Source organism: Pholcus phalangioides, unplaced genomic scaffold (genome assembly GCF_987345545.1).
Source record: "Pholcus phalangioides strain wild (caught in Gottingen) unplaced genomic scaffold, Ppha-v1.0 ptg000005l_1, whole genome shotgun sequence".
Lineage (NCBI taxonomy): Eukaryota > Metazoa > Arthropoda > Arachnida > Araneae > Pholcidae > Pholcus > Pholcus phalangioides.
This window is the reverse complement of record NW_028301598.1, coordinates 4497804-4524958: the sequence shown is the minus strand read 5'-3', so window position 1 is coordinate 4524958 and position 27155 is coordinate 4497804. Positions and strand designations below refer to the sequence as shown.

The window sequence follows — 27155 nt, the reverse complement described above, 5'->3', positions numbered from 1 at the left end:
AATTTTTTTTAATTTGATTTCATAGGTGACAGCAATAGTTTCAGTTCGCCGCAGTGGTGATCAGCTGAAGTTGGTTTTCTGTGGTTCCCAACTTCGAGATGCAAATGTGAGCCGATATCCCCGTTAAAAAATTCTCTCCACAGATAGCAACAGGCCTGCAAACGGTACAAATATTCAATGAATACACTTCGGTACTGAAATATAGGTGGCGGCACTGGAAAATCCGACACAACATTAGATACGCGCTCAGAGCGTTACGTACACACATTTACACTTCCGGCACAACTCACTATGTAGCGATAGACCTGAGTTGTGCTCGGTTTTGAAGAAAGAAAGAAAGTCGCGAGCATTGCCAGTATCCATCATCAAAAGAAGAGCACCCCCCCTTACGGCAAGTCAGACAAACGTACGCCTGAAATCAATATGATTTTAATCTTTCAACGAAATTTGTGCAAAGTGATTAATTGAGACGTTGATCAAGTGCTCACGAGCATCGAGCATTCTAAGTGCTTCAGGGAGCACCGCAGTGCTCGCGAGAAACGGATTAAAGATTCCTGGTATGGACACTTCACGTTAATTTAGTCACGTAACGGTACGCTCTTGTAGAGACACTTCACGCAAGTCAAGTCAAGTCATGCACAGTGAAGTGTATGCACTTCACTCTAGTCTACGCATGCAACGCTATACATGTTTCTCGCACTACTCTAGTCATGCAGTTCTTCAGACATTGCACACAAGTTATGTGATTCATTAAAAACTTCACAGGACAGTCACACGCCACGTTAAACACTTTGAATCACTTGATCACGAAAATCGTTCAGTTTTAAGCTTTTAAGCAATCATGAAATACTCAATTACTATATCGATGATACCTGCTATTAATTTTCGAAATAATTGCTAAAAATTACACGTATGTGTAGATAATGCAAAGAAAAAAATTGAAATTTCGAATTTTATCGTTATTTGGAAGTTCCATAAAATCCATAATAAATTGATTGTAGCATTAATAATAATAATTATTAAGGGCAATTTCTCGTAGAATATTGATTTCTCGACGTTTTTGCCGCGAGAGGTATCTTTTCTCCTTGTATATAAGCTCCTCGTTTTTCCCGGGCCAAAAACCCGGGAACTCATATATCTCTCTCTTTCTCCGGGACCATAACAAATACGACAGTAAACATGTCCCAGGACCCAGGGCATATAAATCTGAAGGATCAGCGACATTCCCGGGGACCTGGCCAAGAGGGGGGAAAAAAGGGGACATGCATAATATACCCCGGGGAGAGGTGGAGGAGGAGCGTGAGAAACCGGAGATGTCGGCTGGGATAAAACGGGAAAAATGTATCCTCCGGAGCGAGCAAAAAGGATCACAAAAGGGGAGGTAGAGGGGTCCGGGAAAAATCTAGGATGTCACCTCCAGAGCTCTAATAGTCCGAGGTATAAACGTGTGTGTTGTCGGTGGCGGTGGGAAATTGGAGACTTGGTATTAGGCGTCGTGGTTCCGGACTGGCCTGGAGTCTAGACGACATGTCGGCTTTGGGACCCCACCGTTTCCTTTTTCCTCCTGTTTTTCCCGCCGCACTCGGGGTCCCGGAGAAAAAGAGTCGTTCTTGTTGTTGTTGTTGTTTCTTTTCTTTTTTGAATATTAAAACGTATAAAGCAGTTAGAAGTTGAGCGCGAAACCATCTTTTGATCTGAAACTTTTGCCGTTGTTTGGAGCAACAGAGCCTCGCCGCAAAACTTATCTCTTTGGGAAGAAATTACTCTTTTAACAATTCATTATTTTTTATTGCAACAGTTGATATCCATTAACCGGCGACGCTAACACCCTCTTGTGGAAAAGGCGCTGCATTTGAAAAGGTAATAACTGTAATCATTAGTTTTGATTTCGTTCCAGGACCCATTTGTTTTAGGGGGTACCACAGGGAAGTGTTTTTTGCCCTTTTATTTAATTTTCTACGTTTCACCGTAACAATGCATTGTTATAGATGCATAACGAATAGTTTCAGAATTAAATGTTCTAATTAATCGGTTAAATGAACTTTTGCACGATTATTAAGCATTTAAAAATTATTATTACATGCATATTTTTTTAAGCATTAATTTCGTCATTGCATTATTAAGATGTCCATGTTAGTGGTAAAAGTTTTGCAAGTAACAATGACAATAAAAATATTAATTGTTAATTTCCGGAAAATTAGAAAGCAGTATATGTGAAATAGTATTTATGTATCATTTAAACAATGTATTGATTGGTAACTATGAGTACGAGATAGAAATTCGAAAGTTAATATCAACGTCTAAAAACCATTGTTAGACATATTCCGAACAGTGATGTGTTATGACACACAGTGTATTTTATAATATTCTTTTACATGCAAAATTTGATAAGGACTGGGTGACATGCAAGCTCAAACAATGGGCATTGTCCAGCAACAGTGAGAATAGAAATTTTGTTTTGCCGTTGTTTGGAGCCATAGAGCCGAGTCGCAAAAACTTATCTCTTACGAATGAAATTACTCTCCCAACAATACATTATTTTTTATTGTTCTTGCAACAGTCGATATCCATTAACGGCGACGCTAACACCCTCTTGTGGAAAAGGTGGTGCTTTTAAAAATGTAATAACTTTATTCATTAGTTTTGATTTCGTTATAGGGCCGATTTGTTTTAGTGGGAAGTGTTTTTGAAAACTTTCATATTTTCTACTTTTTATTGTAACGATACATTGTTATCGATGCGCAATGGGTAGTTTTAGAAGTACATTTCCTAATCAATCGGCTAAATTAACTTTTGCATGAATATTAGGCATTTAAAAATTAATATTATATGCATTTTTAAGCATTGTTGAAGCTAACTCTTGTTAGGGATGATAAATACTACTATGAATAGAAATTTTGCAAATGACAATCACAATTACATATTATTAATCGTTGATCTCCGAAAAATTAGAATATAGTAAATGAACAAGAATATATATACGAAGTAATATTTACGCATCATTTACAAAATGCAATAATTGATAACCACGATGTTACGAATGTAACCAATCCGAGAGTCAATATCAATGTCTGAAACCATTGTTGGAAATGTACTGAATATAAGTGAGTTATTACGCTACGTGTAAAATTTGATAAAGATTGGTTGAGATACAAGTTCTAACATTGGATATTGTCTAGCAACAGTGGGAACGGGAAATATTGTTTGGAGAAAGAGAGGCGGGTCGTAAATCTTGTCTCTTTGGATTTCACTTTTTTTTTTACTGTTGCTGCAACAGTTAATATCCATTAACGGTGACGTTAACACCTTCGGAAAAAGTAGCGGAAAAGACGCTGCTTTTGAAAATGTACTAACTTTATTCATTAGTTTTGATTTCGTTCCAGGACCTATTTGTTTTAAGGGGTACCACAAGGAAGATTTTTTTTTTGCTCTGTTATTTTATTTTATTTTACACTTTTTATTGTAACGATGCATTGTTATCGATGCACAATGTAAATTTTTCTAATTAATTTAATTATTTTTTGTAATCACATTAAGCATTCAGAAATTAATATTATATGTATTATATTCATTTTTTAAGCCTTGTTGAAGATAACTCTTGTTTTAGAGGTGAAAAATACTACCAATACTGCTATACTAAAAAAAAAGGTGTTATCATCTCCTTGGTCACTCAGAGTTATCTTAATGGTATCCCAGTTTTCTATGGCATAGATTTCCAACTAGTGTTTGAGTCCCACAAGAGCTTTTAAGAGTTTCACGATATGAAAAGCTGTAAAAATTTTCATTGGTGTTGTAATCTGGGTAGCTATATTGGAGAAATACCCAGTGTACAAAAAATTAGAAACATCCCTCACTTAAACTTCGACTCTTCCGTGCAGCACATACGCTGACGTAATAAACCGCGTTTACTGATAAAAAGCTTTCTCCTGGTCCAGTTAACTTTGCAATATCTCTGTTTATGAGAAAAACAAGAGATTTCAGTGACTTTGAAAGCGGCATGGTTGTGGGCGCCAGAAAGGGCGGTTCTAGTATCTTCGAAGCCGCTAACCTTCTTCGCTTTTCTCGTACAACGGTATCTGCAGTCTTCAAAGAATGGCAGCTAAGCCAAAAAACTTCGAGTGGAAATCGGAATAGTAGACGGAAATCACTTGTGAGAGAAAGAGGTGCCAGGCGACTGACACACATTGTGTGCAGCAACAGAACAGCTACAACGCAACAAATTGCAGTGCAATGCAACTTAGGATCATTGCAAAGCATATCCGTACGCTCTACAAGATGGATCTTAAAGCGAATTGGTTTTAACAGCCAGTGACCAACAACAGCCTCTATGATTTCGCTGCAAAACTGAAGAAAGCTGCTTTTGTGGGCTAGAGAAGGCCGAAATTGGACACTTGAAGAAGGGAAGAAGGTTGCCTGACGTCAAGATTTCTGGTCTGACGAGTCAAGATTTCTTCCCCATGAAGTTGATGCCAGGATTCGTGTGTGACGCAAGAAGCACGAAGTCATGGATCCGGCATGCCACATGACAACTGTTCAAGTGGATGTCGGCGGAATCACGGTCTGGGGTGCGTTTTCTTGGTATATCCTCTTGGTCTCTTATTTCTATTGGAAACATCCGCTAATGCCAGTGCGGATGTTTCAAACCTCCGCATTGTTGCCAACCACGTGTAACCATTTATAGCCATAATATTTCTTGATGATGATAGCTATTTCCAGCAGGACAATGCACCCTCCCACGGGGCTGAAATTATCTCAGATTGGTTTCAGGAACATAATTCAGAGTTTTAATTGCTTCAAGTCACCCAATTCCTCAATCACCCTATCTCAACTCAAATTGGGGGACGATGTTGAAAGGTCTGTTAAAAGCTCCGAAACATCACCTTCTAATCTTAGGGAATTAAGAGCTGCAATTTCGTTAGCACGGGCTAATATTCCTCCTCAACGGTTTCAGCAACTTGTAGAGTCCATGCCTAGGAAAATATCTGCTGTTATCAAAGCCAGAGGAGGTCTCACACGATATTAGTGGTGTTCCTGATTTTTTGGCCACTGGGTGCATTTGTGTTTGTTTGGGTTCCTATGGAATAGTCTCACAATTATCAATGGTTCCACGCGAACTAAAATGTTGAAAACCTCTGATCTGAGGGCAGTCAAAAACATCAAAGAGGCTTTGCTCTGGTCACCAATGAAAATGTCTCATAGAATGTGACGAAAATGGATGTAAATCGATTGCTCTCACGCTTTTAAGAAAAACAGGCCGTTTGCCCACACCCCAAAGAATTACAATGAACCCTTCATTTATTCTGAGGGTAATCAACCTGTTGTGGAACGCGTTGAAAGTTCCAAAGTTTGAGGGCAAACTTTTCAAGCTCAAATTCTTGTAAAAAGACAGTTTCTCCGAAATAGAGACCATTGCTCCACCCTGTTGGATGAGATCTTATGAAGTGCTGTTGATCCTTATTAATACTTTGTCGTCGAAGGGTTACACTTTAGCACTGAAAATATTTCATAATTTCTAAGATCTAAGAAGATCTAATCCCGGGAATACCAAAATATGCTCCGTCAAGGATTTTTTGGTGCTTCACAAAGAGATCGGTGATTAAATCCAAGAATATTTTTTTTAAAAAACCTCCATATTGAATGGAGCACAAGGCGAACACGAAACACGGATAGGACCACGGGAACCATACTTTATCTATCGCGAGATGTATAGAAGAAGGGGCATGAAGACAGTAATCTATCGCGAGATGTACACATAGCAGAAGGGGTATGAAGACAGTAATCTATCACGAGATGTACACATAGCAGAAGGGGCAGAAGTAATCTATCACGAGATGTACACATAGCAGAAGGACCACAGGAACCATACTCTATATATATGACGAGACGTACATAGCAAAGGGATCACGAGATGCACATAGCAGAAGGAACACGTGAACCATGCCCAATCTATCACTATCACGAAATATATGTAGCAGAATGACCACAAGAACCACACTCTATCTATCACGAGATGTACATATCAGAAAGACCATAGGAACCATACTCTATCGCGAGATTTTTACGCGATTAATTGGTATGCAAAATGATCGCGTCGTGAAAAACCTCGTAAAGTGAGATCGCGTAAAGCGAACGATATCCATAACACAAAAAACGGCACATGGGATCAAAATTTCTACCTGTATCAAAATGAAGTGCCGAAGTGCTTCTCGACAGAGATTCCGAACTTCGAAAACATTTATGGGGTGGAGTGTCAATAGAGGAGTGTAAGAGGACTGTAAGAGAGTGCATGAAATAGGGCTAAACGACTCGCGAAGTTGTTGTCAGACCACGAACGTAAGTTACTGTGCAAACCCGCGCATAAGCGGCTGTCCAAGCCCCCCATGCCAGAACGATTGGGCAAACCCGAACGAACGCGGCTGTCCAAGCCCTAAAAACCAGAACGAAAACGGCTCTCCAAGTCCTAAAAACTAGAACGAAAGTCCAAACAAGAACGAAAGCTACTGTCTAAGCCCTACAAACCAGAAGAAAACGGCTGTCCAAGCCCTAAAAACCAGAACGAAAACGGCTGTCCAAGCCCTTCCAAGCAGAACAAAAGTGCAAACAAGAACGAAAGCTGTTGTCCAAGCCCTAAAAACCAGAACGAAAGCTGTTGTCAAAGCCCTAAAAACCAGAACGAAAGTCCAAACAGGAACGAAAGCTGCTGTCTAAGCCCTACAAACCAGAACGAAAGCGGCTGTCCGATCCTTTCAAACCAAAACGGAATTGTAAACCCGAACAGGAGCGGCTGTCCAAGCCCTTCCAAGCAGAACAACAGTGCAAACAAGAACGAAAGCGACTGTCCAAGCCCTTCGAACCAGAACGAAAGTGCAAACAAGAACGTAAGTTGTCTCTAACTGACAGCTAAAACCTTCCAGAGTTGCCCTCACACATGTACGAGGTGATTTACTTTCAGGCCCATTTGATAGTCGAAGTTAAATATAGCAAATCGCCAGCTAAAATTCAATTGTAATACTTTCATCCTTAAAAATATTTGAGAGAAATAAGAAAATTAAATAATTTTTACACTTGTACATTTCAATATAAATTAGTTAAAATTTGCTCTTTCTTTCGACCGAAAATTATGTCGCAATCTCAGCAGTTAGAACTTTCGTTTTTTTTGTTGCTTTTGATTTGAAAATAATGGCAATTATTGAGTGGTAAGTCTTGAGGTTTTTACATAACTGGTCATTTTAGCTCGCGAAAAGTGCTGGAAATCGAAAATTTCAATCACGATTTCTGAATAGAATTTTCTTCAAATTTTTCGTTATAAATTTCTTTCTCAATGCTGCAAATTTAACTGTTTTGCATTTTTTGATTGGGAACCACGTTAAAACTTTTATTTTTTCATTTCCCCCAATCACGATTTAAAGAACAATATCACAATTGAATTCAAGTAGATTATTTTCCATACGGAACTTCAGCTCTTATACAAGTCACAGAATTTTTTCCTTTCCGATGCTTTTCGAGGAACATCTTATCTTGCATATGTTACGGTAAATGTATTAAATCGGTGATAATGCATAATCGCCAAATTCATATCAGTGGTTATGCATATTCACTGACCAAAACGGTAGGTGATTATGCATAATAACCAGATTCATCACATTTACCGTAAAATATACACGGCACCAACGTATAAGTGTTGTCGAAATTAGTGCTCCGTGATAAAATTTTCTTCTGAAAAGTACTCAATGACTGTAAAATGTTCCAAAATCTATTCGTAGACTTACATCCCTTTGTAGGAAACCTTCGTAGGATCCCAATCCTATCATTTCTAAGGGTCGAACAGCGTCTGCCACCTCTGCAAACCAGAACGAAAGTGGCACTCCTGCCCTGCAAACAAGAACCGAACTAGTTGCTGCCCAGGCACGCCCACGAACGTAAGTTGCTGTGCAAACCCGCACATAAGCGGCTTTCCAAGCCCTCCATGCCAGAACGATTGCGCAAACCCGAACGGAAGCGGCTGTCCAAGCCCTTCAAATGGACCATTCGTTGTATCATTCGCTTTCAAACTGTTGCTCAGGAGCACCGTGCTTCTTACTGATGGGGGGGGGGGGGGCGTTCAAGTATTATGTCAGCAAATTTTTAGCCATTTTTGACCCCCTTCCCTCCCTTGACAGAAAAAGTCAGCAAAACTCTGACCTACTCCTCCCTTGTAAGCAAAATTTCGTCAGCACCTCCTAACGCATATTGGTGGGATCAGAAACGTACGCGGGAGAGATGGGGGCAGGGGGACCCACCCTTTAAGCCATACATGGTAAACCCTTAACCCGCAGACCAAATAAGGCCCTTAAGGTTATCTGATGTGGCTTGTCCCCTCAAACCTTATTGTGCAGAAATGAACTAAGCAGCACATTTACAAATCGCTTAAATGATTCCGTGGCACAATTCCAGAGCATTTAAGTGGCCCGTGGCACATTTTCAGATCACTGAAGTAGATCTCTACCATCTCTCAAAGATCCCCTTCACGTTCAAAGATTATTTAAGTAACCCGCGACACAGTTCCATAACACTTGAGCGATCCGTGGCACATTTCGAAATCTCTTGAGTGACGGTTGGCACAGTTTTAGAGCACTTAAGCGGCTCTCAGTGCGGTTCTACATCACTGAAGTTACCCGCGGAACATTCCCAAATTACTTAAGTGATCCGTGGCATAATTACGGATAACTTCAGTGATGCGTTGCACAGTTCCAAAGCTCTTAAGCAGCCGGGACACATTTCCTGAGCCCTTGAAGGATCCGTGAAACATTTAGAGATCACTAAAGTGGCTCTGGACTTATCAATAGGGAGAATGTTGTTTCACGTGCCCAATAACTATCGAAAGGTTTTTTTCCGTTTTTGGCACACCGAATAAGATGCCATTAAGAATATTTCATATCTCCATGAAGGGTGGTTTATGACGTAAGCATCATCCAACCCCCCCCCCCTTGTCATCAGAAGTCAGCAAATCGGAAACCCCCCCCCCATCGATGCTCACGTAATACTTGAATGACCCCATGCACCGGAAAGTGCTCAATAACTATTTCCGATTTTGTACTCTCGTGGTACGAATCGAATATCGAATCAAACATACATATTTAGGTTTCATTTGAGAATTAGCGTGTGTGTCTTGCAGTTTTTCATTTGGGTATATATCATAATGCTATTCTACTGTGTAAGTCAATGATGGTGCTCATGACTTGAAAAAAAAAATGAATCAGCGTTCAATCTTTTTATTTTGCCTCTATTATACAGAATTGATTATCTTTCTATGTATTTTTCCCACAGTCAGAAAGAGAATGTACGAAAAGGGATTCATCCTTCCGATATTCATCTTCAGCATGTTGGCCCTGATTTCGGCCGTCCGAACGAAACCAGCACCAGCCAGGCCTCATCCCTCTCATAATCTTCCAGTTATAGAGTTAATCGAGCCCGCCGGTATCCAGTATGATCCCGGTGATAAAAACATCAGGCCAGCTGTCCTCCGCGAGCAACTCGGCCAATATTACGACACGAGAGTGATGAGCGAGAACCGGCCCCAATCCGCTACCAAACACCCGAACGGCACCATCCTATTGAAGCTCCGCCAGTCGAAGGCCGGACTAATAGTCCCGGTAGGTCCTTTGCCAAAATATCTCCAGAGGATCGATCTGCAGAATATAAGGATCTCCGACGGTCGCAAAGTCCGCCTGACCCTGGGCAACAAGCTCAAGAGAAGATTCCGGGATCTCCTATGGCTTCAGACCTACTGCCCGCTGCTGCAGAAGTGGACGGACCTCGGGCCTAGGTTCTGGCCGAGATGGTTTTTGAAAAACACGTGCATCCAGAAAGCGAGCTGCTCCATCCCTAAGGGTATGTCTTGCAGGCCTAAGAAATCCACGAATAAAGTTCTGCTGCGCTGGCACTGCCAGAACTGGGAGGCTCACTCTCAGTGCCAGTGGCTGAAGGTACAGTATCCTCAAGTCACCGAGTGCCGATGCAGTTGCTGAACAATTTCAAAGTGGATCGTGTAAACACACATGGTGAGTTCCACTCGTACTTACATACAAACAGTGGCGTTTCAAACCTGTGGAATGCTCGTATTTTGAGTTTTATATAGGAAATTTTGATTTCTACTCAATTGAGTTCATTAAAACCCCCAAGGCCACTTGGTGAGGGGAGAACTTGGATCACAAGAAATTTGACATCCGGGCAACTTTAATAGGACCGTCTTAACGTGTTCAAGGCCCTAGTGCTCAAAAATTATTTGGGCCTCTTAAACCCCTATTTTGTGTACATGCATTATAGCAACCAAGAGGGCATACATAACCACAGAAAGTATAAAAATACATGGGGCGCGGTAGCCCAGGTCGATAAGATACTCGCCTAAAGTACCAAAGGCTGTTTAGAGGTGTCACAAGTTCGATAACCGGTTCGTCCTTGTCAGAAAACTGACATGACCACAGAAAATATTGCTACCGCATTGAGTCCCAAATCGAGGGGTTAGCGCACCAACCTCTCGGTGAGTATAAAAGTAAGCCTGCCGTTCGGAATCGGCAATAAATTGTAGGTCCCGGTCTAATTAGTCTTCGTGTGCAGAAAATGACCGCGGTGCGACAAAAAAATGATCAAATGATAAAAATACGTTGTGATTGCTATAAAATGCTTACTGTGCTGTATAACACAGCTGTGAAAGATGTTTAGTTGTGTTGTGTAGCTGCTATAAAATATTTAGCTGCACTGTATAGCTTCTAAGATGCTTATTGTGCTGTGTAAACCGTTAAGAGTGCTTATTGTACCACAGATAAGGAAAACTGGCTCAATGAAGCGATATCGGTGTTGCAGGAAAGGAAAATTCAACTCTGCCCTCATGGAGCACTCATGGGGACTCGAACCCCAGTCCACCTTTTTCCGGGGTCTCATATTAACAGGGGAGAGTGACGTCTCTCGGCACACATATACGTCGTCATCTGGTGGCTCTGATCTCATTTGCGAGCTATTAGCAGAATTCTGCATCCATCCATTGTACGGATCCATTCAGCATATAGAAACGTTCCGGGGGAGGGGTATATTTCATAGCTTAGTTGGTGAGGGCAGAGATGAATTTTCCTTCCCGTAACACCGATATCTCTTCATTGAGCCAGTTTTCCGTATCTGTTGTATTAACAGGGAGTGGGGGGGGGGGATGACGTGTTTCTGGATAATGCTTATTGTGCTGTGTAAATGCTTGTATAGCTGTGTTGTATTTAGTTGCTATAAAATGCTGAGTTGTCTTGTATATCTGCTATGAGATGGTGATTGTGCTGTGTAAAGCCATTAAAGCTGTGAGTTACGTTGTACGGCCAGGTCCACAACTAGGGGTGGAGGAACAGGCGAGTCTGGTGCCCCGGACGCCGGACCAGAGGGGGTGCAAATTTCACCCTTTAACCTCTCCTTCAACGTTTCAAGGGGGTGTCAATATACGTACTTGTCCCAGCGCACAAAGCATCTAGTTGTGGTCCTGTGTACAGCTTCTGTGTGATGCTTAGTCGTGTTGCGTATAGTTGCTATAAGACGCCTAAAATACCCACACACAATGCCATTAAAATGATCAAAATACCCCCACCCCGCAAAAAATATGATAAGACAAAAAGTAGGGCCGTAACTAGAGGGGGCAGTTTTAGTGGGAACAAAAAGCACCTTTACAAAATTATCGAATTTTAAAGTTGTGGGGGCGGCTGAATCATGTTTGCCCCGGCTGCAAAAACCCTAGTTACGGCCCTGCAAAATGTACTGAGAATTCTGGATTTAATGAAAGAAATGATTTTAAGATCAGTGTACATTCGTGGTTGATGAAAGGAAGAATCAGAACTAATGAGAGAAAAAATTTAGTAATTAATGAGCGAAAAAAAAAATCAGAATAAAAATGAAAGGAAAAAGAAATAAATGAAAACAAAAAAAAAATTAAAAGCAATAAAAGGAAAGTTTTCTAGAAAAAGAGAAAATTTCAGAATGAATTAAATGAGAAAAAAAATTCCGAATTAATGAAAATAATTTTTTTTGATTTAATAAAAGGAAAAATTATCGAACAAATGAAAGGAAAAAAAAAACCTTGGAATAAATTAAAAGAAAATTTTTTAAAATTAATTAAAACAAACGCTTTAGAACAAATTAGAGGAAAAATAAATTAGAATATATAAATCAGGGAAAATTTTATTATGAATTAAGGAAAATTTTTTACAATAAATTAAAGAAAAATATTCTGGAATAAATGAGAGAAAAAAATTAAAGAAAACAATTTTGTAATGAGTAAAGGAAATTTTCTAGATTTAATGAAAAAAAACCCTTCAGAATTTATGGACGAATTTTTTTTTAGAATTACTGTAATGAGAATAAAAAATTTCAGAATGTTAAATTTAAATTATGCCGAAAAATCGTCATATCTCAAAAACCAGTGGATGTACATACAGGGTGGGCGAAAAAAATCCGTAGAAACTTTTAAAAATTCATAAAAACCGGAAAAATAACCGAAATAAAAAACGGTTTGCAGGGTTAGCATCGGTAGGTCACGGAAATTCTTTTAAGACAGGAAAAGAAACCCCTCAAAAACAGCCGATAGGTGTCACTGACGTACACAAGTCAAAGAAAAGATACGCAAATAACGAACAGAATGCCGCCAAATCGTTTATTACAGCAGTACGTGTTCCACATGAACATCACTCACACATTGCAGGCGAGTCACAAATCCAGCAACAACAGAATGCAGCAGGTCCACATACACGATTTACAATGGTGAGCTGGTGGATTAGGAGCGCAAGATGTTATAACCGTCTTATTTGCATATTTCCACCGAAGTCGCTCGCACCAGCACCACCTGTCTTAAAAAAAATTCCCGTGACCTAGCGATGCTAACCCTGCAAACCGTTTTTTATTTCGGTTATTTTTCCGGTTTTTATGAATTTTTAAAGTTTCTACTTTTTGCCCACCCTGTATATAAAAATTTTAGAGCCATAATCACAAGTGGAACCAAACATTTTCCAGGAACTGCTCCAGGAAAAAAGAAACGTTTAAATTATAGTAGAGGGTTTTTTCAATTGAGAATTATTTTCAAAAATTTTGTTGCAATCAAGAAAATGAAAACACCTTTTTTCTTTATGATTCGGGATGTCATTGATAGAGATAAGGTATAAATAACTAATTGTGTATAACCGTCAATAACATACTTTGGTACTTCAAGCTTGTTTAATGACTGCAATAACATCGTGTTTGTTTTCGTACTGGGTACCATTTTTATACCCTTCATGGGCACGGCCGTCTTAAAAGTATCATTTATTCCCGGGTCAAGAGATTTTTCTGAGGTCCTACACGGAAAATTCTCGAAAAATTCAACTATTTCTCGTTTTTCTGAGGCCTCTCTTCCCTTGAGGCCCATGCGTTAAGACGACACTGTTCATGAGTCAAAATGCAACGCAAGTGCTTCGCAGAATTAAGGAAAGGACTTCTCAATGACCCTTCGAGAGGTTCCACCTTAATTGGTTTCGAACCAACACTTTTTAGATTTTCAAACATATGCAGGAACATTGTCCTATTGGAACATAAATAGTCTAAAAGTTATGAGAGGTACCTAAGTCTTCAATCTTTTCATTCTTCTCACCATTTCATGACCACACACAGACATCACGTTTTCTTTGACACAAACTTTTCGCTCGTTCAATTTATCCAATAAATATGTTGTCTTTGGTATCTTCACACGATCAGAAAAAAAAATTTTTTGATTTCACAGCGCATGATCGATCATGCGCTCGCTGTGTTTCTAAGATTCATATCATTCTCGGCTGTTACGCCAACATGAGAAAAATTCAAATTTCTCTCCCCGAAGTCAGAAAGAACACGCGTGTGTGTGAGTCGTTATATATTTTTTTCTCCAGGTTTTCACCTTTACTTTAAACAATTTTTTTCTGGAGCAATGCAGAACTCATCAAAGTTATTTGCACTGGAAACATGTTTAGTTCCACCCAGGGGCGGATCGACCTCACCCTGGTGCAAATCATCATGTGGTACCCCTAAAGATGACCCTGTGCAAGGCTGAAAGGGTTTTAGCCTTGGGGCTTTGGGATTAACCGGATTTTTTATCCGTCCAAAGCCGTACATCATTTTTTGCCCAACAAAATGTTTTGGACCCTACGCGCCGCTTTCAAAGAAACTGTCCTGCTTTAGTGGTCAAGAGCTGTCTCAATTATACCCATAGACTTAAGATATAGTATTATTACTCTGTGATTATACCAGATAACTTTTTCCACATTACAGCAGCTATTCTTGATGATCATCATATTTCCTTTTCTTTTTGGGCTAGAGTTTTATAAATTCATCTGAAACATAGAGTTGATCCTTAACGCCAAAACATCTACTGTAAAGTTCCCAAAGCAGAAACTACGGGAGTGCAGGGGCCCGCTGTGAGTGAGATCCCGAATTCTTTGGCAGCTCCAGAAAAATTACTGGTTGGGGTCATCAAAACCTGCACACTTGTCGTGTGGAATAGAGTCCATTCTTGTTTCCGTAACTACGGCTCCAGACCCTGTCTATTTCCCAACTTTTCTCTTCGTCTTCATTGTCAAAGCATATCTCAAAAGAGTGAGAGCACGTTGCATCACGTAAATTTTTATGTGTTTCAAAATTTTATGAATTCAAGTGTCTAAACAAAAGCCGAGGCTGTTGCCCCTTCCAACCTGCCACCCGGGTGCAACGCACTACTTGCACCTTCGCTTAAGCAGCCCCTGTTCCACTTGTTATTATCGCTCTAACATTTTCATATATTCATGTCCACAAGTTATCGAGAGATGGCGATTTTTCGGTTGTCCTTAAACTTCTTTCCCACCATCGTATGAAAATAACGCAACCTTGATTTCAGTAAAGAAAAATAATAGGATAAGCTTCTCTCTCTCTCTCAGAACGGGAAAAACGATACATTTTAATCTAGAAGTAAGTGAAACTATACTGTGCTGGGACAATGTACAGTGTAAAATACAGATCATATAGTCACCTGATGAACAACATAGTGTTGCGTTTGTAACGTTTTTTTTTTTTTGCAACCATAACAAATTATAAATTCAAAAGCAGTATGGTGAAGATTACCGTCATTGAAAAAAAAAAGAGCCTTGGCAGAACGTGCAGATCATACAGAATGAAATGAGCTATTATAGATTCAATTTCGCTCCGTATACTGAATTTTTAAGTTTCCTTAAAATAATGTCGATATTCATAAACACCCTGGTATTTTGAAAGAAAATAACCAACAATTACCCAAGACATAACATAATAATTTACGATAGTGACACAAGATTTACCACTATACTGAGATGGAAAGTAATTTACTACGAAAAACAATAACTATTGTAAGCTACGATTACAAAATATCGTACCTGTTTCTTTTTCTTCAAAGGAATTATCCTCTTGCTTATCAGTAAGAATAATCTTAGAATCATAAGCCCGTGAAAATTTAATAGTGACGTTGACCGAGAAGCTCACTCCTAAAGCGATTTGGGATCCATTGAGAGAGAGATGCAGATAGGTCTTGACAGGATGACATCCGGAACTATTATGGCTTCGAAGAGAGAGAGAGGAATCTCTTAAGTTATGTGTGTCGACACCCACGCACAAAGAAAAGCATCGCCATCCAAGAAATAGAGAAGAAGACAATAAGAAATTGCGCATTGGGGGTGACGAGGTGCGCTGGGCCGAAAAATGGAGAACTCTGTCTTACTGACCAATACCATCTTCACGTACAAATGCTTTTGCAATCCACCAGCTAGAAATAACGATGGAAATGCCTCAGGGAAATAAATCTTCTACGAAATTCTGTATAAATTCTTTCAAGTTCTTAACCCTTCAAACGGTATTGACGAGATATCGCGCCTCCCAAAAGGACTCGTATTTTAGCGTTGACAAACTCAGATACTTTTTAAAATTGATTTCTCAATGGAACACTTTCCCCTATACTCTAAGGGTTCTTAACCTTTTTCAGCCGCGACCCAAACTCAACAAGAAGTAAGCCCATGGGACTGTTTGCTTTTCGAAATTAGTGAAACCATTGACGAAATAAGTGCATTTATAAAAAGACTAAGTGGGTTTGCAAGACTCATCTAAGAAGCTCTTGTGAATCAAGTTTGAATCATGACCATAGCTCAGAATCCCTAGCTGTAATTGTTCTTGTACGACCCATCTCAGACGTCCGCGCAAATCAAGTTTAGATAGTTGACCCATGGCTTAAGAGTCCATAGCTGTAGGTAGATTTGTACGACCCTTCTCGAAAAACACCTAGGAAATCACATTTGTGTCGTGACCAGTGCCGTCTTAGCTTAGCGCATTGGCCCACCCGGGCATAGCCAGGAGACCTTAAGTATAGAAGGGACCTCATGATAATGAGATCAGGTCCCAGTTTTCAGGTCGCATCTTTAAACGGCTTACACATTCATTCAAACCGAGCACAACTCCGGTCTATCGCCATAGGCAATTTACTACCGATTGAGTTGTGCCGGAAGTATGAGTGTGTGTCTCCCACCCACCAAATACCCCGGGCCACGAAAGCGACTGTATACTAAGTAAACGACTTACACAGCACAATAAGCATATTTAAACGAGTCATGCAACGCATCTGACGCGTCGTAGGATACGAACATAGTTTCTGATTCTGCAAATCCGCGCCGATACAGATTGGTTTCAAAACTTGAATTTCAGGTTTTTTAACCAATCCGTAACAGCACAGACTTGCGGAATCAGAAACCAGCGTGCACTACGTTCGTACCCTTACACGTGATTTATTAAAAATACAAGAAACAAATTGTACAACGCGTCTTACTCAAGTTTTATAAACCATACATTAATATAAACAAGTTTATATTTTTCTCTCTCTTCATGCTTTTTTTTTTTACAGAGACAGCATCAAGCATATTGTTACTTTCCTCGGATTTGGCTGCGGTCGGCGCCAGGTAATAAACCAAAAGCAGGCTTGAGAAAACAAAAACAAGGCTGAACGTGATTATGCGCATGCTCTGAAAGTAAAGTCAATCCATGTCGAGCGCATTGAACATGCCCTGACGCAATCAAAAAAATGATCAAAATTATTTCATCAATTGCTTTTCCCATTTTGTTCAATTGTGTTGTTATAGCTTAGCGAAATGGTGTTTTGAATGTTGTAGAATATAGTATTGATGTTGAATGTATTTTTAGGTATCTATATATTTTTAGTGCATAATTGTCATAACATCATTGCAGAAGTGTGTATTTTCATAAAAGTTGTGCTGCTTGCACAATCTATCGTCATCTGTGGTGTGCATTTATTAGATCAGGAATTTGTAATATATAGTGTCACTATTCTTTGTTAGGAAGGTTATCTTGGCATAATTGTCTTCTGTATCATCATTACCAAGTAGAACTGAATAAAACTGCTTTGCGATAATGTGGAAATTTTTAAAAATATTTTTTAATGAAATATCCAAAACTGGACAAAAACTGAAATCAGGACCGTCTTAAGAGCACCATAGTCCCCTCCACTCTTAAAAAGCAGTAGACGGCATGCGTAACCCTTAAATGCGCTGCGTACCCTTCACAGATGCCATCTTCTGTGCTACGCATTTGATGAAGAGTAAGCAACGCATGCCTTCTACGCATTTCAAGGTTTACGCATGCCTTCTGTGCCTAACCCTTAAAATGCCTGGGAGGATTGTCTATCCCTAGAAATAGGCAGAAGGTGCGCGTATTCCTTGAAATGCATAGTTCTCACGTACGTCACCTTGTAAGTATCGCGTGCCTTTAAAAATGTGCTGAAGGCGTGCGTACATTATATGACATCCATATTTTTATGGGCATCTTTTTATCAGCCACCTCGTTGGGCATTTTGTCTGGCAGTTTGGGCAGTTTGTGGCGTTGTATTTGTATTTGTACCTCTCAAAATACGTAGGATGTTTGTTCACCCTTGGACATGCTTATAAGGGGAGAATGCGTAGAAATTGTGAATGCGCACTTGATTATGCGTATGAACCTTACGTATCCGTAGAAATGCATTGGGTTCCTCCGTATTACTAGAAGTGATAGTTTTTTTTTTTCCAAAAAAATTCCAAATTCGAATTTCCTGGAAGGTTCTCAGAGCGTAGGAAATTTGTTAAATTTTCACCATTTTTTTTTGAAAAACTACTCATTCCCCCACCCCGTGACCATTTTTCGATCACCCCCGAACAGCCCATTGTATGCGCTCACCACAGGTTGGGAACCACTGCTCTAGAAGATGACGATGAAACTAAAAAAAAAATTCACCATTAACTGGTTTATGCGCCTTGAAAAACTTTCAGATTAACGTATAGGTAATTTTGAAACACCTCTATATCATTCGAGATCACTCTGACTTAAATTCCCATTTCTCACTCGCTCCTATGCAAATTATTCTTCTCGGAATATAAAAAAAGGAAGGGGGGAAAAGATCCAAAACATGCTGCCAAGTCGGGTGAAAATGCAAAAAATTTAAATTGATAGGTGGGAGAAAAAAAAATAGAAGAAAGAGAAGATTGAAATGGCGCCGAAATGGGCTTTGTCTGTGAAATACATGCAAATGCATTCCATACATAAAAAAAAAATAATACATTTTTTCGCTCGATTCGCTTCCGACAGCAAAGAGTTTTCTTCGAAATTTCGTGCAAAACAAAAAGAACGTAAGCAGTTTTAGTCTGTCTATACCATTATCGTAAGCCTCTCACGAACAGTTGTGTTTTACACAAGCTTTTACACGGGGGTCCTGTGATCAAAAGTTTAAAAAATATTTTGGAAAACTAAAAACACATTTTAACAATTTTCTTTCCATTTATAATTTTACTTTTTCAAGGTTAAAAAGTCAGATTCTGTTTGAGAGGTTTCCCCGTGTCCAATCAACCAGTGTGTCTCATGGCCGCTCCCCCTACAAGAGTGGGGCTGTCAGTGCTTCAGCCCATTACCTCCTAGATACATATATCTTTAGGAGGTAATGTTTGGGGGTCCTGAGATGATTACAGTAGAACCTCCTCTAACGGACACTTTTCTGATTCCGTATCTCGTTGAATAGGGCTTTAATGCAAATTTCACTCCCCTTTACGGACACTCTCGATAGCGGACAGTAAAATCAGGCAAACCAGATTTTTTCCTAAAATGGAATTTATCAATTATTATTTTTTTGTCATAAACCGAGAATTTATCACATGCAACAAAGATTATGTTTCATACCAAGTTCTTATCGATAAATATCATAAATCATGGATTGATTAATTAACTAAACATAACTATGATCCAGGATGGTGAATTCGAATGGTTATGTGTTGGTTTTGTTTCTTGGCATGTGAAGAAAGCCAACATTACAAGACTCATAAATGTTTGCTGTGTGAATGTTTTCATCTTCTTCACATTTATTTGTTACACATGTCCATGTTGGGGTGAATCGAGAAGCTATCCATACTTAGAATAAGACTATCATAAATATTCTTATGGGCATTGTATAATATTTCATCATGTATATAGATTGCTTGTAATTGCATTTTTAATTGGGTTGCTGTATTTTAGAAATGTATGACATCCATATTTATTATGGGCATCTTTTTCTCAGCCACCTCATTGGGTATTTTGCTTTGTATTTGTATATTTGTATTTTAATTACATTTAATTTTTATTGCAAAATATGTCTAGTGCACGTATAATGTACGGATAAAAATAATTAATTGGTTTAATGAAGAGAAGAAGAAGAAAGGTTATAATTTTGTCCCATATTTATCAGACTTTCAAACTTTATTTGAGAATTATTCATAATCGCCGGTAAAAGCGATAAATGTAGTGAAAAATAATCAATCTTTCTTTATAGAGACTATTGTTTATTAGGTATAACACTCTTTTCCAGTAACATATTAACATGTATAGGAACCAATTGCGACCAGAGCCAAACGTCGTATAAATATGAAAGCCGTATAAACGAGGTTCCGTTGTATATCGTACCTTCTCATTAAAGGACACTCCCCGTTGGTGGACGAAATTTTTGGTCCCATGAGTGTCCGTTATCGATAGGTTCTATTGTAGTATAGTTTTTTTGTTTTTCAGACTATAAATCCATTATAGGGGGGGGGGGCATGAAAATTCTGGCGTGAGGCTCACCAAAGGTCCTTGCTGGAGGCCATGCCCCAAAAATAGAATCGTAGATCGTGCGACCTCACTGGCGTTTTAACGAATAAGTCAACGGGGCTCACAGGATCAAACAGTGGCCCGAAGTTATTAACCCTTTTAAGTGGCACAGCAGAAATCACTGAACCAAACCCCTGATTATCGTTATATATTATCGTTTTTAATTAAGTAGGCTTTCCTCTGATTTTCAGCAGCTGCGCACTAAGGGGTATAGGGAGAAATGTTTCATTGCGAAATCGACTTTACAAAAATATTCGGGCTTGTTAGTGCTAAATTAAGAGGCTTACCTTCCCGAGGCCTCAGAGCATATCTTTGCCCACGCGCGTATGATACGTTACTACAAAGGCGACCCGGACACCACGCTCGGGAAGAGGGGAATAGTTCGCTGGAATGGAAAACAAGATGCAGTACAATTTTTATTTGCCATTGCAAAAACGACTGCATTATGGTCATGGAGACGTTCATGACAATTTCAACCAGGGTATTTTTTTAACCTTTCGTGCTCCACCAACGTATGGGCATGGGTATAAGATGAGTCTAGGAACCCTCCTGTGCCAATGAAGCCACGAATCCCTTACAATGTGATATTAGTAAATAGCAATGTAAAAATAATGGGCTACCGTGTTCCCCGAAAATATGACCCGGTCTTACATTAATTTTTGCTTCGAAAAATGCATTGGGCTTATTTTCGGGAAAACACGGTGATTGTTTTCTCACCCAAGCCCACGGACCTGCTGAAATCTTCCTAAAAAACCCCAAGGCATCTGTGGATCGCTGGTCAAGAATCCCTGGCAATATAATGTTCACCAATTTCTTATATTGTTAAGAATCCTTGACAATACTATGAGAAATTGGTGAGCATTATAAAGTATTTGTGGGGGGGGGGGCTCTCTCTATTATTATTTCTTCATTGGGCCAGAATCAACGACAGTGTGCATAGCGAACCAATGGTGGGGTGAATGTTCACCTCCGCTCTACCCATGCCAATTACATTTTTTCACTATACGCGGAGGGACGGGTGCTTAATCCGCCTATGCTCTGTACGTGGTGCAGTGAATGCTGAAGATTGCAGTGAATGCTGAAGATTGCAGTGAATGCTGAAGATTGCAGCATTACAGGACATTTACTGTGTATTGTATATCACGAGATAATTTTTTTGAGGACATAAATACAGTAGGACGACGTTTTTATTTGTTAAATCGAGGGATATCCACCAATCCATATATGCACATGGACTTCTAAAATGTTGGGCGGAAAAATTGGGACAACTAGAAAAAATCATGTTATAATAATACAGTCGAACTCGGTTACAACGACTTCGGTTGGAACGAAACCTCGGTCGTCAATTACTAGCGGTTGTGATTATTTTCCATTGAGAAAAATTTTAAAGAACCTTGCTTATAACTTTAATGAAAACGCAACGACCTCGGATACAACGACACATATTTTGTCATCCTTCCGTATCATTTATCATAATTAGGGTCATAATATGAATGAACATGAGTAATTTGTCTATTGACTTTTTTTTTATTTTAAAAGGACCCATTCTTTTCAACGATGCGTATTCATAACCCTTATCAAAATCAGGGATAGAGATATTTTGCGTATCTTATAGATTATATTATGGTAATTATGACTATATATCAATACTTATCTCACATATTGTCGTTTACAGAGCCGTCTAAAGCATGGGCCGACCCGGAGACGTCCAGGAGGCCTCAGTAAGGACCTCATCAGTGGCGTAGCCAGGTTTTGGTCCATGGGGGAGCGAAATTGGGAAAGGCGCAAACTTAAAATTATGCATTAGTGGTTAGAACTTTAAATTTCCCAATTTACAAAAAAAAATCAAATTTATTTTGTTTGGAAGGCTTTGCAAACGAAAGATAGGTTAGCATTTATACGTAGAAATTGAAAAGAAAAGAAAAGACTCGCTTCAGTCAACCGCGACTGTGCCACTAGTGGGGTTCAAACCGGGATGAATCCATCATGATGCCCACACGATCGCAGTGGTTATCACATACTACTAGATTGCAGGCGCACAAACGGAGGGTGGCCTGAATCCAAAAAGGTTTAGGAACCACTGCTTCAAACGAATTAGTGTGTGCCAGAAATTGTCTCATGTGTCCGTAATCTATTTAAGTATCTCTGAGGCGTGCGTGTAATGCCACTGCTCATCTTCTGAATCGAAGTGAAAATGGCAGGTGTGTGAATCGATTGAAATATTTTTTATGTTCTATTATCTACCGGCTTCCTTTGGAGATACTATTTAAAGGGGAGTTCTCTCTCTCTCTCTCTCTCTCTCTCTCTCTCTGCGCGAAGTTGAAACACTTAAAAAGGCATTGTGCATAGTATATGTATATTTATTTCTAGTGAAATAAATTTACACGCTCAGCTCTAGGGAGCTGACGGAGCTCGCGGATAAGCATTGAATAGGGGAAAGGGGCACTTCGGGATTGCTTCCCTCCTTAGTTAGAAATCACCCCCAGTGCCAAATTTTAATCAATTTTTTGCGTTGATTTACATTTAATTGTGTGTTTAAAATTTTTGTATATGGATATTTCTCAGCATTCCTGTATATTCTGAAGTAATGGATGCAGATTCCCCTCCACCCGACAAAATATATGAAATCGGAGAAAATGGGCCCTAAACATTTTTGGTGCCTAGAAATTGTCGAGATGCACCTGCCTTCCCCCTGCCTTTATTATTTTCGCACTGGGCCCCTCGTTTGGTAAAGGCAGCTCTGCCCATTGCAAGGAAACAATAGTAACTTCATGCACACTATTTGATTGCTTCTGATTAGGCAATGGATCCCACTTATTACGTTTTCCCACTTGATACGACTGATTTTAGGGATCCCAACTATTACTAATGCTCATTATGATTTCCCGTTAAAAGCGTTTTCCCACTAACAACGTTTTTTAAGACTATTTTTTGAAAAATGTTGTAAGCGTAATGTTGGTGCGTAAATGTTGTATCGCGGGACCGACCACATTTTTCATGCTTGGAATTTCTTGAAAACGTCAACCATGGTCGCAACGATACTCTGGTTATAACGAAAACATTTCTTGGAATCTCCGACACCGTTATAATCGAGTTTGACTGCATTAGAGGGGGAGGGGGGGGGCAAAAGGTTCAGAACCTAATGTGAATGTTACGGTAAATGGGATAACTCCGGTTATTATACATAATAACCAAATTATTATAATGTATAATGTAGTTATTAGAATATATAACCGTTATTGTACATAATAACTGGTTAATTATGCATAATCGCCGAGCATTGTGGCAAGTTTGATAAATTTCCCTAAATTTATCACTTTTACCGGCGATTACGCATAGCACCCAAGTGTCTTGTCGTTGGTAAACATAATAAATCGTACTGTATGATATGCTGTACATGATAATTTATACGTATATTGTATCATTATATCGAGGTACGATCGTAAAATATTTTATCGTTGTATCGGGGTCCGACTATATTCATCGCACATACACTAGACTCGTTTGGAATTTTTTAATATTTATCAAATTCACTAATAATACACTCTAAAGCAGCGGTTCTAAATTTTTTTTATTCACGGAGCTCTTTTTAGCGCATAATTTGTATGGAGGACCCCACAGGCTCCTTTTTTATATATAGTTGAACTCGATTATAACGACTTCGGTTGTAACGACAACTCGGTCATTAATTGGCGGTACTGACTAATTTACATGTCCATTAAAATACTGTTTTAATGGACCTCGCTTATAGCTTCAAGTGAAAGGCAACGACCTTGGGTACAACGACGCATTTTTTGTCGTCAATCCGTTTTATTATAATTAGGGTGATAACATGACACGTATGCGGAAAATTTCCTAATTTGGCCCTTTTTAATATTTTTTTCTTATTAAAAAGGTTCCATTCAAGTATCACGTAAACAGATTTTCAGCCATTTTCGACCCCCTTGTCAGCAAAAGTCAGCAAAACACTGATCCCCCCCCCCCGTCAGCAAAATTTCGTCAGCAGCTTAGAATATTTCATATCTTCAAAAAGGGGTGGTTGATGACGTAAGCAACCTTCAAACCCCTCTCCCCCTTGTCATCTAAAGTCAGCAAATCCGAAACCCCCTCCCCACCCTCGATGCTGACGTAATACTTGAATGACCCCTTTCCTGATCAAATATGGTCTCACCCTGAATAAAATAGAAAAATCTCATACACACATACTACATACTTGATTGCATCTGATTATATTTCTCATACTTACAAGGTCTCGAAACCGTCGACCTTGGTTATAAAGACAAAATTTTGCTAAATCTTCGACGTCGTTATAATCGATTTTGACCGTATTTATCAAATTCACTGATTTATTTTATTCTCCTCGAGCGGCCGTTGAGCCTCTGGGAAGTGCACACAAGGAGTCCCAAGGCCTCCGCGAACTAACCCCAAGGAACCCTGCACTAGGCATAACCACGGATAATAGGCGAAAAAAATGCAAAGTATTTATTAAGGTTACCAGCTACATTTGGTTGCTACGCAAATTCCCTGGTAAAAGTGCTAAATTTATCAAACCTACCAAGACCATTGGTAAGTATGCACAATAATCGATTTATCGCATTTACCGCAACATAAACATGCTGTTACATGAACCCTACATACATGGGAATCTCTTCTAAAAACAATTTTGCCTACCCCTAAATATTTTTTTCAGTTTAAACAGTTCAGTAACAACCCGGAAATTTACTATTCTGTTATACCCCCTTTTTTTCCAGCCCTTATATCCTCTAAGAATAGCCGGTAATTTATACCCATCGGATACAATGAGCCACAAGGAATGAGAAGTCATCAATGACAAATACCTTTAACTATGCACACAAAAAAAGACGAATGGATACTCTTCAAGAACAAACATGTCCTGACTTCTCGAATGTACCGTTATCTGATGGCAACCACTACAGGTACGTACCATACCTTTGGTACTACTCTCACTTTTTTTTTTTTTGTCGCAGCAGTATTAAGTACTGGGGAGGAGGCAAAGAAAAGGACATTGGGGATTATTGAATATTGAGTCCCAAAGGTACCGTATTGCAAACGGAAGACCACCCCATGCTGGGCGCCAGACCGTCTGGGCCGGAACCCATAATGGGAATTTTTTGTATAAACGCGCTGGGGGGACGGACTCCCCACTCCCTCACTTTAAAGTTACCTGAGAATGTCGCGTTTTGAATAAGTACAGTGTCGAGCTCCGCGGGGGTTAGGCGCCGATGTTAAAGGATCCATTCCTTTCTGGGCAGGTGTGCCGCCTTATTTTCGTTTTTGCTTCGCAGTGTACCTTTTTTTTTTTATGTTAGTTGCTGCAATCAGTGGCGTCTCTGATGATGATGATTTTTATTTAAAAAAAATTATATATTTCAAAACTTTTTTTTTATTAAATTATTTTGATGATAATTTCTTAGCAAAGACAAATGAAGAAGCACAACTTTTAATGCTTCAAGTACGCCTACCCACTTAAGACATGCGTTTAGAGCTTGCCTTTTTCTAGAAATGGTTGGAAGATGTGTAAAAATGCATTGGAAACTTACCTATTTCTAGCGATGCGTTGGAAGCTTGCCTATTTTTAGAAATGCTTTGGACGCTTGTCTATTACTAGAAATTCTTTGGAAGTCTGTATATTCCTAGCAATACGTTAAAAAAGCACATTTTTAGAAATGCGTTAAAAAAAGCACATTTTTAGAAATGCGTTAAAAAAGCACATTTTTAGAAATGCGTTGAAAACTTATCTGCTTTTAGAAATGTTTTGGAAGCTTGCAGATTTTTTTAAAATGTGTTGCAAGCTTGTCTAGTCCTAGAAATTCATTGCAAGCTTAAGGGCCATTCAAATATTACGTCAGCAAATGTTTAGCCTTTTTTGACCCCCCCCCCCTCTCCCCAAAGTCAGCAAAACACTGATCCCCTCCCTCCCCTTATCCGCAAAATTTCGTCAGCAGCTTAGAATATTTCATATCGTCAAAAAAGGTTGTTGATGATGTAAGCAATCTTCAACCCCCCCCCCTCCTTATCATCCAAAATCAGCAAATCAGGAAACCCCCCGCGATGCTGACGTAATACTTTAATGACCCCTTATCTGTTTCCAGCAGTACGTTTGAAGCTTATCTGTTTCTAATGCGTTGAAAACTTACTTGTGTGTGTGTTTCTAGCAATGCGTTTGAAGCTTGGCTATTTCTTTATGTTTTATAGGCTTATTCTCTTTTTGCTTCACTGTGTACATTTTTATCAAGTTAGTCGCAGTGATCAGTGGTGTCTCTGATAGTAATTTTTATAACATATTATATTTTCAATATATTTTAATTGAATTAATTTAATGATAATTTCTAAGAATGGGCAAATGATGTATCTGCCCAGTGTCTTTTTTCTCTGTGGGCCCCGAATTCAAACAACACAGTTTCAAACTAATTAAACATCGTTGACGGTGGTCCTTAATTAACTTTCCCGGGGGTTCCCTCGAGTGGAATTCATGCCCTGTCAACACTTGTGTTTATTTATTTTACATTTAAATCAACTTATTACATGAAACAATGGTTTCCAATCTGTTGTTTGCGTACTCAGGTTGTATGTTTTAGGTCGGGTCATTTAGTATGCGAAAAATAACCAGCGGCGGCGGCTAGAAATGAGTAAAGTAATAAAACTAATAAAATCCAGGCCTGCTGGAAGCACTTCATAGTCCCTTGGGGCTACATAGTGTATGTATTATATGTGTGTGTGTTTTGTGTCGTGCAACATATGTTTGTATTTGTATATTGTATTATATATTTGTGTATTGTAATTTGCTGTTTGTTCGTTTTAATTAAAAAAAAAAAAGCAATTGCGAAATATTAGCCGTGGGACTACGAATCCCCAAGGAGGGGAACCGTAGAGTAAGAATAAGAGTGTCTACTATGTAAATGCAATACTATTCTATGTCTATGGTGGGGACACACACGTTCTTTCTACGCATTTCTGAAAGCCCGCAAAGC

The 27155-nt window shown here is 39.2% G+C and overlaps 2 protein-coding genes across 2 annotated transcripts in view; one reads left to right on the top strand and one right to left on the bottom strand.

Annotated features, from left to right (window-relative positions):
* Window positions 1-15575, bottom strand: part of LOC149085762 (U3 small nucleolar RNA-associated protein 6 homolog) — a 78968-nt gene extending 63393 nt beyond the window's left edge. Inside the window, exon 1 of the mRNA XM_089232166.1 lies at window positions 15396-15575. The gene's annotated coding sequence lies outside the window, so the exon portion shown is untranslated. The remainder of the gene's footprint in view (window positions 1-15395) is intronic.
* LOC149085761 (noggin-like) lies at window positions 1785-16994 on the top strand. Its single transcript, XM_089232167.1, has 3 exons — window positions 1785-1860; window positions 9307-10040; window positions 16907-16994. Exon 2 carries the CDS (start codon window positions 9318-9320, stop codon window positions 10005-10007), a length of 690 nt encoding a protein of 229 aa, XP_089088293.1. The 5' UTR covers window positions 1785-1860; window positions 9307-9317; the 3' UTR covers window positions 10008-10040; window positions 16907-16994.
* Window positions 16995-27155: the final 10161 nt, after the last annotated feature.